This window comes from Heteronotia binoei, chromosome 14 (assembly GCF_032191835.1).
Source record: "Heteronotia binoei isolate CCM8104 ecotype False Entrance Well chromosome 14, APGP_CSIRO_Hbin_v1, whole genome shotgun sequence".
Taxonomy (NCBI): Eukaryota; Metazoa; Chordata; class Lepidosauria; order Squamata; family Gekkonidae; genus Heteronotia; species Heteronotia binoei.
In genome coordinates this window covers 55614109-55627434 of record NC_083236.1, presented here as the reverse complement: position 1 = coordinate 55627434, position 13326 = coordinate 55614109, and the positions used below count along the sequence as shown (strand labels likewise).

General features: G+C 49.5%; 1 protein-coding gene across 1 annotated transcript in view; it reads right to left on the bottom strand.

Annotated features, from left to right (window-relative positions):
* ADCY7 (adenylate cyclase 7) overlaps positions 1-13326 on the bottom strand; it is a 98772-nt gene that overhangs the window by 42868 nt on the left and 42578 nt on the right. The window contains exons 9-10 of the mRNA XM_060253846.1: positions 4994-5126; positions 332-520 (exon numbers count right to left, since the gene is read on the bottom strand). Of these exons, the coding sequence (XP_060109829.1) occupies positions 332-520; positions 4994-5126 (322 nt within the window). The remainder of the gene's footprint in view (positions 1-331; positions 521-4993; positions 5127-13326) is intronic.

Sequence of the window (13326 nt, the reverse complement as noted above, 5' to 3'; positions counted from 1 at the left end):
CCTGCCCTTGCCTTCCTGGGTCTGCCTGGGGCAGGGGTAGGGGTGGTGTGTGCTCCCCTTAGGAAGGTGGGCTCGGAGGAGAGCACATGCTGACATGCCACCTAGCTGCTCTTGCTTTTCTGGGTCTGTACAGACCCAGGGAGAAAAGAGCGAAAGAGAGGAGGGGTGCCCAGCAGCACCCCTGTAGGCCAGGTGGTGCCCTAGCAAGCTGCCTCCCTGGCCTACTCCTACACGCTGGCCCCGTAGGGCTTCAAGTCCCCGTGGAGACCACATGACAAACATCCTGTTGTTTGCTCCTCAGGAGCCCCTGACAACTAGAACGGAGCATCACCTTCCGGCGCTTCCTGCCTGGTGCGGAGGTGTCGCTGCTCACGCTCTCTCGGTGGTTGAGGTGAGCAAAAGGCCGGGCAGCCCCCCAAGACTCCAAATATCGGGTCATCCGGACGGAGGCTCTGATCTTCAGCCCGTCGTGCACTCTGGCTTCGGAGATCTGATGGTTATTGGAGGAACGTTGCTTGGACTGAAAATGGAGGGGAGGGGAGGGGAGAGAGAGAGAGAGATGCATTTTAAAAGGGTAAAACAAAAAAAAGAAACACATCCTTGAGTCTTGCAGTCAATCCTTTCGGCATAGCCTCGTAACAGTAATCAAAGCACACTCTGGACATTTCCTTCCCCCCCCCCCCCCCATAAACACTGGGATATGCAGGAGAAGGACCCAACCAAGAATTCTAGGAGGTCATGTCGGAACACAAAGGCTCACATTGACTGCTAATGGAAATCTGACCCACCGTCCCAGACACAGGAGAGGCCATGACTTAGATGTAGAAAGTCTACTTGGCATGAAGAAAGCTCCAGGTCCAATTTCCGGCATCTCCAGTAGAAACAACTGGTTATTTGGGGATGTGAAAAACGTCTACCTAGACCCTGGAAATCAGCTGACAATTCTAGATAGACCATACTAGAAGTGGGCAAACTTCCCTAATGTAAGAGCCACACAGAATAAACATCTGATGTTTGTGTTTGAGAGCCGCAAAACAAGAACGGCAGAAGTTTGAGGGAGAGAGGGAGGAAGGAAGGAAAATAGATGGGAGGAGAGGTGGAAAGAAAGCAACTTTAACTTTAAATGCATTCTCCAAGCCACCAGCTGGATTGGCTTGGAGAGGTGATTTAAAGAGAGAAATGTCTTCTCCAAGCCAGCCAATTGAGTGGTGGGAGCTTCAAGAGCCGCACAATACGTGTGAAAGAGCTGCATGTGGCTCCCAAGCCACAGTTGGGCCACTCCTGGACTATACGGAGAATGAGGATGGACCAGTGATCTGATTCAGTATAAGGCAGCTCCATGAATTCACAGAGGACGTGTGTGAATGGGCCAGATAGAACTCCCCTGAGTCAATATTCTCCCCCAGATATGGTCATGAAATGAAGCTTTTATTAGCTGACTCTTAAGAACATAAGAAGAGTCCTGCTGGATCAGACCAGTGGTCCATCTAGTCCAGTATCCTGTCTCACACAGTGGCCAACCAACAGTGTCTCACAAGGGCCAACAACAGGGCAAAGAGTCTGAGGCCTTCATAAGAACATCAGATGAACCCTGCTGGATCAGACTAGTGGTCCATCTAGTCCAGCATCCTGTCGCACACGACAGCCAATCAATTTTTCCGGCGGTCCAACAACAGAGCACAGAGGCTGAGACCTTCATAAGAAGAGCCCTGACGGATCAGACTACTGGTCCATCTAGTCCAGCTCCTGTCTCACACAGTGGCCAGCCAGTTCCCCTGGAGGACCAACAACAGGGCATAGAGCTGTCCCTGATGTTGCCTCCTAGCACTAGTATTCAGAGCTTTACTCCCTCTGAAAATGGAGGCAGATCAGGATGGGTAGCTCCATTTGTCTGCAGCAGCAGAAACGAGCAGGGCTTTTTTTGTAGCAGGAACTCCTTTGCATATTAGGCCACACACCCCTGATGTAGCCAATCTTCCAAGAGCTTACAGGGCTCTTATTACAAGGCCTACTGCAAGCTCTTGGAGGATTGGCTGCATCAGGGGTGTGTGGCCTAATATGCAAAGGAGTTCCTGCTACAAAAAAAGCCCTGGAAACAAGCAAGTGTTCAGTAGCACCTTAAAGACTAACAAAATTTGTGGCAGAGTATGAGCTTTTGTGATCTGAAGTGAGCAGTGACACACGAAAGCTCACCCCCTGCCCCAAATTTTGTTAAGTCTTTAAGGTGCTACTGGACTCTTCCTATTTTCTACCACCTCTGAACATAAAGGTTCCCTTTCATCACTGCTGCTAGTAGTCACTGATGGACCTATCCTCCCATGAATCTCTCTAACCCTCTTTTAAAATGGTCTTTGCCTAATTCTTAAAATTAATTTGAAAAGGGGGGGGACGTAAGAACAGGATTTTGGAGTGGAACAAACTCCACCCATCCCATTACCCACAGGGAGGGACAGTGGCACAGTGGTAGAGCATCTGCTTGGTAAGCAGAAGTTCCCAGGTTCAATCCCCAGCATCTCCAACTCAAAAGGGTCCAGGCAAATAAGTGTGAAAAACCTCAGCTTGAGACCCTGGAGAGTTGCTGCCAGTCTGAGCAGACAATACTGACTTTGATGGACCAAGGGTCTGATTCAATATAAGGCAACTTCATATGTTCATATGTAGATAGATCCAAGCGGGCAGCCGTGTTGGTCTGAAGCAGCAGAACAAAGCAAGAGTCAAGAAGCACCTTTAAGACCAACAAAGTTTTATTCAGAATGTAAGCTTTCATAGGCATGCATAATTCTTCAGACAACGGAATGGGGTACAGTGAGCAGAGCTACACAGAGCTGGTGGGCGGTGGTTCAGAATGCAAAGCGGTGCAAACAGATGTAGCTTTGCTCTCTCTGTGGCTGGACTGCTACCTCTATTACGAAGAAAACACCATGTGCTTATCAGGCGACAGAAGGTGCGAACTTCACCAGGTGTTGTATTTGCTGCTGTTTAAACACACACGCACCCTCTCTCACACACACACACGCAAACACACACTACCTGTTCCGCCAAGTTCAATCACGTCCTAATCGCAAACCGATTTCTGTCATCTTTGTTAGCAGGGAAGCATTGTGGCATAAGTGGCCTCCACCTAACCATCCGGGGTGGAGGGGGGGGAAGAGGAGGGGAGCTCCAGTCTGAGCTTTAGCAATCGCCTTTTAGCAAGACAAAAACACCACTTGGGAGCCGAGCGGAGCAAACCGGATTGGCCCCAGAGCGCTGCCGCTCTGCTTAATTGCCCTCCTTGGAATGCCAGTATAGCTGCACTTAGACAGAAGGTGGGTGGCTTCCAGCGTATTCTTTTTAATTACACACAGTTTAAAATGAACAGCCTTTTCGGGATACTTGTTGAAACGCTCCTTGGAGACGGAGCTCTAAAAGTCATTGGTTCATGGAACTGCAGTCCCTGGCAACTGAACGTCTAACGCTGTGGCCCTGTTGCCAGCCACCAAACCCGCCTCCCCGCCATCCGCATTTCTCTCTTGCTTGGTTAGGGTGGACGATTGCCTGGGAGGGGGAAGGGAGTCCAGTCCCTTTAACAGAGGCTTAATGGGATGTTAAGAGCCCCGTGGTGCAGTGTTAAAGTACTGCAGTCCTAAGCTCTGCTCACGACCTGAGTTCGATCTCCGGCGGAAGTTGGGTTTTCAGGTAGCCGGTTCGAGGTTGACTCAGCCTTCCATCTTTCTGAGGTCGGTAAAAGGAGTACCCAGCTTGCTGTGTGTGGGGGGGGGGAGTGTAGATGACTGGGGAAGGCAATGGCAAACCACCCCGTAAAAAGTCTGCCGTGAAAATGTTGTGAAAGCAACGTCACCCCAGAGTCAGAAACAACTGGTGCTTGCATAGGGGGACTACCTTTTTAATGGGATGTTATTCACCAGGGGGTGCTACTTAACTCCATACTACAAGGAGGAGGGGAGGGGCTTTGGCATGGAATTAAATAACATCCCCTGGTAAATAACATCCCTTTAAGCCTCTGTTAAAGGGACAGGCTTAAAGGGACTGCCTTGCGATTAGGGTTGCCAAGTCCAATTCAAGAAAGATCTGGGGTCTTTGGGGAGTGGAGCCAGGAGATGTTGGGGGTGGAGCCAGAAGTACAGTTGTGACAAGCATAACTGAACTCCAAAGGGAGTTCTGGCCATCACATTTAAAGGGATTACACACCATTTAAATGCCTTCCCTCCTTTGGGAATAATGAAGGATAGGGGCACCTTCTTTCGGGGCTCAAAGAATTGGCCACCCTGGTCCAATCCCTTTGAAACTTGGAGGGTATTTTTGGAGAGAGGCACCGGATGCTGTGCTGCAAATCTGGTGCCTCTATCTCAAAAAACTGCCCCTCCAGAGCCCCAGATACCCACGGATCAATTATCCATTATACCCTGTTGGAATCAGTCTGCATAGGGAATAATGCAGTGACCAGCAGACATTTCCCTCCCCCGCCCCGCTTTCTGATGACCCTCAAGTGGGGGGAGGGCCTCTAAACCGGGAGATCCCCTGCCTCCACCTGGGGATTAGCAACCCTATTTGCAATGCTGATGATTTCGGGTCCAATCCCCAGCATCTCAAAAGGAACCAGGCAGGAGGTGATATGAAAGGCCTCTACCTGAGACCCTGGAGAGCTGCTGCCAGTCTGAGCCAACAATCCAGATCATTCTCAACCCAAGACCCTTGAGAGCGGCTGCCTGTCTGAGTAGACAATGCTGATTCGGACAGCTTCAGCATAAGGCAGTTTCATGTGTGTATGCAAGAGCTTCAGCAGCCGGTTTCCACGCTTAAGCTTCTGTTAAAGGGACAGCACGTTTTTCTCCAGGTGGGGATCCCCCTGCCAGCCAGGTACGTGCCAGCAGGTTGGGGGTCCCAAAAGCGGGGGAACCCCCGCCCCCAGCAGGAGGCTAGCAACCCTAAGTTGGAATGTGATGACATCACAGCATGTAAGCCAATGGGGAAAATATTACTATATACCTACCCTTGGATCAATAACCAAGTAAGTTGTGATATTCATGGCTTTGAGGTAAGGGTCTCTTAGTTGTCCATTGCCCTCTTCCACTTCATAGGCTTTGCCTAGGTGATTTAGCGTTGCTTCGGTGATGTGAACACGACTGGAAAGGCAAAGAGAGAGAAACACAAAGGACTTAAAACTTCTGCCCACCCCTCCCCTCAGAAAGGTCACTGTAAGTGATTCATTTCCATATCAATGGCTGTTGTTAACATGTCTGTGCTTCATGCCTTGGCAGCCAATTCCAGGATCCTGGCCCCAGTTGCTACTTAACAGCTTGGCTTATTGGCAATCCCTCACGGTGCGTTCCTCTCTAACCGTGTGCAGTCTTTCCCATTGCAAAAGTCAAAATAACTGTATCTAAATACATTTTTTCCTACAAACTAAGCAACAACAGTTACACCTCCAGAAAGGAAATACATGTAAAGCTGTGCATTAGGACCGAAGAAACACACACACACACAGATAGTGCTGTTATAGTGCAATCCTAAGAATGCTTTCCTGGACGTAAGCCTCCCTAAATAAACCCAAATAGGATTCTAAGTATAGGTAGTTAAGTCTTGCACTTTTGATATGGCCTACAGCAACAGATGTCAATCTACAAGGATGGCTACAGATATCTGTTCCCCACAGTGATTTGAGGAAAATGGAGGAGGAGGTTTTATTCCCTGTCCTTCACTTGGGAGTCTCAGAGTGGCTTACGGTCTCCTTCTCTTCCCCTCCCCACAACAGACACTCTGTGAGGTAGGTGAGGCTGAGAGAAGTATGACTGACCCAAGGTCACCCACCAGCTGCTGCATGTGGAAGAGTGGGGAATCAAACCTGGCTCTCTGGATTAGAGCCCGCCGCTCTTAACCACGAAACCAAACAGCATACCTGACCCAGGCATAAACTGGGGAGGCGTATCCCCACCCTGAAGACAGCCCTATCAGCGTCCCATTGCTTGTTTGCTCATTGATTTTCAATTAGCATTAATAGAAACCTGTCAAAAAAAAATTAATCACATTAAAACAATATAATAAAGTCTGCTGCTCTCTCCACTCTTCCTTGAAGAAAGTCTGCACCTCTCCCGCTCCCCCCCTCCTCCAATGAAAGGCAACTTCTTCCACGAAGCCACCGGCTCAGCTTCTCAGACCTCGCTCCCAAACAACATAAAGCCTAAGGATGTGATATAACTGGGTTCCTTCCCCTTCCACTCTTCCTTTCTCCCCCGCATCATGCCTCCTCCCCATATGAAGCTCTTCCATGGCACAAACACATCTCTTTAGCTTATGTAAGCCTTCAAAGCACCATGTATATTCATGGAGCTATGAATAATTCCACATTACCATGTAGAACAGGGGTGTCAGACCCATTTGTTAGGAGGGACAGAGCGGCAGGGTTGGCCCTAGGGCGCATAGAGCCCCAGGCAGACTTGCCACCCCCCTCCCTTCCATGGCGACGTCCCCGTCCTCAGATGCTCAGGGAGGGATACAGAGACTGCACACTGGCCAGGAGCCCTTGCACTCTCCAGCCCAGTGCCCTAGGAAATTACTAATTTGCCTAGTGGGAGGGCCGGCCCTACAGATCAGACATTAATGAGCCCTTGTCAGGCCGGTCCATGTGTGTGCCTGTTTAAGATTAGGTAGCAGAGATATAAACTTTATAAAGGAATAAAAAAAAAACGGTTAAATATTATTATTATTATTTTTAAAAAGAAAACTTCAAATAAAGCTGTGCAATTGAGAGAGCCTGGCAAAGCAAGCTCTGCCTCCCCCTCACCTTCCTCACCAAGGGAGGAGCCTCAGCCAATAGAGAAAATAGAGGCTTTGCTCTGTAGCTCCTGTGCTATTGAGCAAACTTGGCAAGGCCAGCTGTGATGCAAAAGGAAGCAAGAGAGAGGGAGAAGGAAGCAGATGACAGTGAGTTGCTCAGGGGCCTGATTCAGCCCCTAGGCTGCATGTTTGACACCCCTTAGTAGAGGTATTCAGCACGGCACACAAATTTTATGCTGAACTAAGCAAAGAGATCCAAGTCACCCCCAAGGACTTTGCAGTGTACCAAGAGGGAGAAGACCCCTCCATATACCTCTCCAACTTTGAGAGGGCAGCCAAACAGTGGGGGATTGCAGAGGAAGACTATATGTCTTACCTCTGTAGCATCCTGACTGGAGAACTCTCAGCCATCTATCACAGCATGCCTATGGAAGGTGGGGGGATAACTTTTGCGGCCTATAAAGCCACTGTATTTAAAAGGTTTAAACTGGGGCCAGACCACTCCCGAAAGCAGTTCAGGGGTTTGGCTCCACAAGAAGGTAAATCCTATTCTGAATGTGGGGTAATGAAGGAACAAACAGTTCCAGTGTTATTGGGCCGGGATTTGGTGGTTGGCCAGTACCCTATCAAGGCTGTACCCCGCAGCCAAACCCCCAGGGGAAAGTGGGAGGAGGAAGGCAACTTTAAGGAAGCCACCTCACCACCAACCAGGGAGGGGGAAATAGCCCAGGTTACTGAGGACGAGGAGAGGGCAGTCACCCAGGAGGGGGAGGACCAGCCTATCTCAAGCCCTGGAGTAGGGTGTTCCCAAGGGGAAGAGGGGTGTAGCTTTCCCCAAGTGCAGCAAGAGGCTGTGGATGTTCCTAGCGAGGAAGGGAACCTGTCTAGCGTAAAGGATGTGCATGCTGAAGAGACCGAGGTGGAGAGTGGAGATTTCACAGGAGGTTCTGAGAGCAGCAAGGCTAATGTGGGCTCAGAGGAGCACATAGCTGAAGGCTTGGGGGAACAGGAGTGGTTCCAGAAGGGGGTCCGGAGCGGCCTTAGGTTGGAACCGGTTCACCAAGTAGCTGTGGATCAGGAAGTGGGATCGTCCGAGACGCTCTCAAAACAGGTCGTCTTGAAGCAGGGCAGACAGGAATCCTGGGAAGCTGTGGGACCTTCCAGGCAAGAAGGGGGTCAGTTTGGTAGTGCTGAAAAACCAACCGAGGGGACTGAGAACCCAAGCCAAACCCTCAGGGGAAGGTGGGGGGAGGAAGGCAACTTTAGGGAAGTCACCTCACCACTAACCAGGGAGGGGGAGGACCAGCCTGTCTCAAGCCCTGCAGGAGGATGTGCCCAGTGGGAAGAGGGGTGCCAATTTCCGCAAGGGCAGCAGGATACTGTGGAGTCTTCCAGGCAGGAAGGAGCTCAGTTGGCTGACACTGAAAAACCAACTGAGGGGGCGGAGAACCCAGACCAAACTTTGGCTAAGTGTTCTGGAGACAGTGGGACTAGGGGTGGCTTGGAGGAACAGATGATAGGAAGTCTGGGGGAGCCAGAAATGTTCCTGTCTGAGGTTCAAAGTGACCCTAGGCTGGAACCACTGTGTGAGGTGGCAAGGGACCAGAAAGTGGAGTTCTCAGAAGCTGAGACAGGGGATAGGGTGATGGATTTCCTGCCCCTTCATTCTGGTGAACGGAAAGTGGAATGGGGGGGGACCCCATATGATTGTGGATGATCTAGACGATGCTACCTGTGTGGGAGCTATGGAGAAGACAGGAAAGGCAGTTAAAGTGGTGCAGGTGAATATACCACAGCCATTCTCTGCGAGGTCCATGGGGTTGCATATAGGTAGGAAGGAAGGAGACAAAAAGAAGCTGGGACAGCAATTGTTTGGAGCTCCAGAGGTGGTTTTCTGGGAGGACAGAGTGGACAGAGGGAATATTCCACCAATGAGGGATAAAGAAGAAGCAACTGTGTGGGAACTGGGCCGTTTCCAACCTCATATGGGGGGCCAGGAATTCCCTCCTTTGATGGGCCACTCACCCCAGCAACAGCAGCAACGGAGGGAGAGCACCAAACTCCAGAGGTGGTCCTGAGAAATAGAGGAGTACATCTTAAAGACTGGACATTCCCTCCGACTGCAGCAATGCGACTTGCCCAGAAAGGACATGGACACCCAGGTTGTGGGACTTTGTGTATTATTGGAGAAATACCTGAATGTTTGTGAAATATTTTGGTTAACGGGTTTCTCCTTGTTTGTTTGGATTCTGCTACGGGGTCACCTCTGTAGGAGGCAACCCCTCCGGCTCAGAATTTAAGGAGGGGGACGTGTGGAGAAACGCCATCTGAGAGTGTTGGTGCTTCATCCAAAAAGGCAGGGATCAGTAAATCCATTCAGCAGGCTTTGTAGCCTTCCCCTGACTCCCCCCCTCCCTTCCAGAGCCAAACCAACAACGCTAGGGGGAAAGTCTCCTAGAGAAGCAGGAAGTGCTGTTGTTCCTTGCATGTGTTAGGAAGGAAGAGAAGCCAGATTTGAACTGGGGCTCGAGCGAGCATGTGGTGAGCAATGGAGGCTCCTGCCTGTGGGGGAGGCCTGCTCAGGAAAATGAGGCCTCCAGGCAGTAAGACAAAGTAAGTCATTCAAAAAGGGCAGGGCATGTCTAGATCAGGGCCAACCGGATGCGTTTATAATCAACTTTTCTTTGTTATGCTGTTTGCTGTGCTGTGCTGGGCTGTGCTAATTTTGTAGATGCAACTGTTTTTGTTTTTCTTTCCCTATATTTTTCTCTTTTAAATAAATATGTTTTTTTTGTTTAAAATGCTGGCAGTCAAACTCTGTACCACATAGATCCCCAAACCGCTTTAGACCACGCTGTTTTTGAGAAGGGGGCCCCGGGGAAGGGGGAAGGCATGCAGTTGGATACGGTGCCAATCCTCCAGGGGTGCCCCAAAGAAGTGCTGAGGTCTCTGTGAAACCCAAGTGCAGGGTGGCAGAGGACCTGGAGGCCTAGCCTCACAGCTGGAGAGGGGGATTGGGAGTCCTGTTCCTCTCAATCTGAACCCCGGGACTGAGCAGGTGGTGGCAGCGCGCCCAAGGGGCAGGAGGAGAAATAGCTCCCTCCAGGAGTTGGCGACTCCATAGGGAACTGACGGGACCGGGTCTGAAGGCAGAATCGGGCCGGTTCCGCCACACTGGTGAATGTTAATTACATGCCTATTTGCAGGGGTGGAATTCTAGCAGGAGCTCCTTTGCATATTAGGCCACATACCCCTGATGTAGCCTATCTTCCAAGAGCTTACAAAAAAAGAGCCTCGTAAACTCTTGGAGGATTGGCTACATCAGGGGTGTGTGGCCTAACATGCAAAGGAGATCCTGCTAGAATTCCACCTCTACCTATTTGTCTCTCTCACACATACACTGTATATATACACAAATGGCAGAACACAACAGGACTTTCCTCTTTTTCTCCCCTGAAAGCCCCCATAGCCTTTCAACTTTTCTGGCCTCCTTCTCATCCACTGGCTGACCTATCTTTATCTCCCCCCCCCAAAAAAAACCCTCCATCTTCAGTTTTTCTCCTTCCCTCCCCCTAGCACCCTCTCCCCAAGAAAAGACTGGGTGAGTTGCACAGTGCCAGTCATTGGGCCAGGCCCAGCTGCAGAGTGAAGAATTTGTGATAGGAACCTCTTTTTCCTCCTCCTGGTGGCCCCCATATCCTCTCTTCCTTTCTCTGCACCTACTCCCCTTCTCACCCACCCACCCACCTACCTTTTACTCTATTGACTACATTTATACCCCCGGCTTTCTCTACAATAGTGAAGACCTAAAATGGTTTACATCATTCTCTTCCAGTTTATCTTCATAACAACTCTGTGATATAGGTTAGGCTGTGTGACTCACCCAAGGTTGCCCAGCAATCTCCCTGGCAGAGCAGTGAATGGAATCTGGGTCTCCAACATCCTAGTCTGAAACTCTAGCCACTATACCACACTGGTTTTTCTGGAGTGGCTGCTGTTGAACAGTAATGAATAGCCAGGCCAGATGAGTCACCCAGTCACTGGCCAGGTCCCAGTGGGTCCTCCCCCTAAAAGGTCAAAACAGCCCAGGAAAGGACCCTTCCCCTTCCCCCTGCCTTTTACTGAGAGGAACCAAGACACGAAGGCTGGCAATACTCTTGACTGCCTAGAGATGGCCACAGAAGATATTTGTTTCTTAAAGCTATAGACACATATGCTTTTGGAAGGGTTAACCCCCCCAAGTGTGTGGTATGTGATTGTTGTTGGTGTTTTTTTTTTAAGATTTAAGGTTTTTCTGCAAACCTGGGTCTTTTCTCAAGTTTGTAGAAACATCTGTCTTGTCTGCTTATGGCTCCAGTCTCCAGATTTAAGTATCCACAGACCTGGCCATTTTGAGAATTAGATATATTGATACATCTCAGCTGCAGTTTGGAGATTTGTTATGGTCTTCCCATGGCATTCAGATTGTCCATCCCCATTGGTTTTCAAGGACAACTTGCAAATGTGCCAAGAAACCCATCAACCTGGATTTAGGTTTACAAAGAAAACCCTCTTCCCCTTTGAACAAGTGGCTAAATAGCTCTTGAAACGAGGCTGGAAGCTCTCAAGAGCCACATCTCTACATATAATGTGATGTACTATCAACCCAAGAGTTTACTCAGCTGGCTAGCATCACCGACCTTCTCAGAAAAACGTTCTGGGACACACAATAAACAAGTCTGCACTTGAAAAAACACATCCCCTCCTTCATTTAAAATGGGCTCTCCAGCCAGCGCCTTGCCAATATCATTGCTGTCTCCCAAAGGGATAGATCTCGGTACATACACAAACAAAAGGTCATTCGTATTACTTTTGTACGTCTATTGCAGATAATATCCACAACTTAACATTTTAAGTTAATTAACTAGCTTTAAGCCGGTTAATTACTTTGATTTATATACTGCTAAGACATAATGGGAGCTCTCAGTATCCGTATCTTTAAGCCCAAAGGAGAACTGCCTGTCTAAGGCCAGATTTCAACAGTGCTGCAGTCAAATTACAGGACTCCATCTTTGTGGTTCCAAACCTGTGCCACAGGGGCCAAATTTGGCCGTTCTTGCAGGCATGGTTTGGAACCACGGAAGCCGTGTGGCTACTGACATTAGCTACGTGGAGAAATTCTGGAATGTGGCGAAAACATTGTTCAAATAATGCATGAAAATCATCACCGCTAATTGTTAAGGAGGAAAGCTGTACTGCTGTGTTGAAGTGAAGAAGATATTGAAGATATTGGATTTATATCCCGCCCTCCACTCCGAAAATCTCAGAGCGGCTCACAATCTCCTTTACCTTCCTCCCCCACAACAGACACCCTGTGAGGTGGGTGGGGCTGGAGAGGGCTCTCACAGCAGCTGCCCTTTCAAGGACAACCTCTGCCAGAGCTATGGCTGACCCAAGGCCATGCTAGCAGCTGCAAGTGGAGGAGTGGGGAATCAAACCCAATTCTTCCAGATAAGAGTCCGCACACTTAACCACTACACCAAACTGGCTCTCAGTTTAACCACTACACCAAAGTGCCCCCAGTCGAGTAGTCAAAACTGAGACACAGAACACCTTCTGTAACTGGATAAACTTTTCAAATAACAAAGGAGCTCTGTAACCATCTGCAAAGGGTGCATTTCAACACAAGAACCGGCATCCTCCCCAAAACCAAAATAAGCGCAGCCAGACCACATCTGGCTTAACCGCAAGCTGTCTACCCCTCATCAGATAGCCCTTCAACTAATAAGAGAATATAATTATTTATAATACAGTACAAAAATCCACACAGTAAGAAGATGATGATGATATTGGATTTATATCCCGCCCTCCACGCCGAATTTCAGAGTCTCAGAGCGGCTGACAATCTCCTTTATCTTCCTCCCCCACAACAGACACCCTGTGAGGTAGGTGGGGCTGAGAGAGCTCTCCCAGAAGCCGCCCTTCCAAGGACAAGCTCTGTGAGAGCTATGGCTGACCCAAAGCCACTCCAGCACCTGTAAGTGGAGGAGTGAGAACCGGAATCAAACCCGGTTCTCTCAGGCAAGAGTCTGCACACTTAACCACTACACCAGACTGGCTCTCAATCAAATATCCCTTGATTAAGATCAGTCAAGTATCTCTTTTTCCTAATAACAGAGTCCTGGAACACCTTGGGCAATTCCTGGAGATCTTGGGGGGGGGGGGAGAGGCCGTGGGGAAGGAAGGGACTTCAGCAGGGGTATAATAACCTAATATAGCCCCTTGGTGCTGACTAGACTGAATGCCATTCCATCAGGGGAGTTATTAGGAAAGGAAAGGTCCCCCCTGTGCAAGCACCAGTCGTTTCCGACTCTGGGGTGACATTGCTTTCACGTTTTCACGGCAGACTTTTTACAGGGTGGTTTGCCATTGCCTTCCCCAGTCATCTACACTTTCCCCCCACAAGCTGGGTACTAATTTTACCAACCTCGGAAGGATGGAAGGCTGAGTCAACTTTGAGCTGGCTACCTGAAAACCCAGCTTCCATCAGGGATCGAGCTCAGGTCGTGA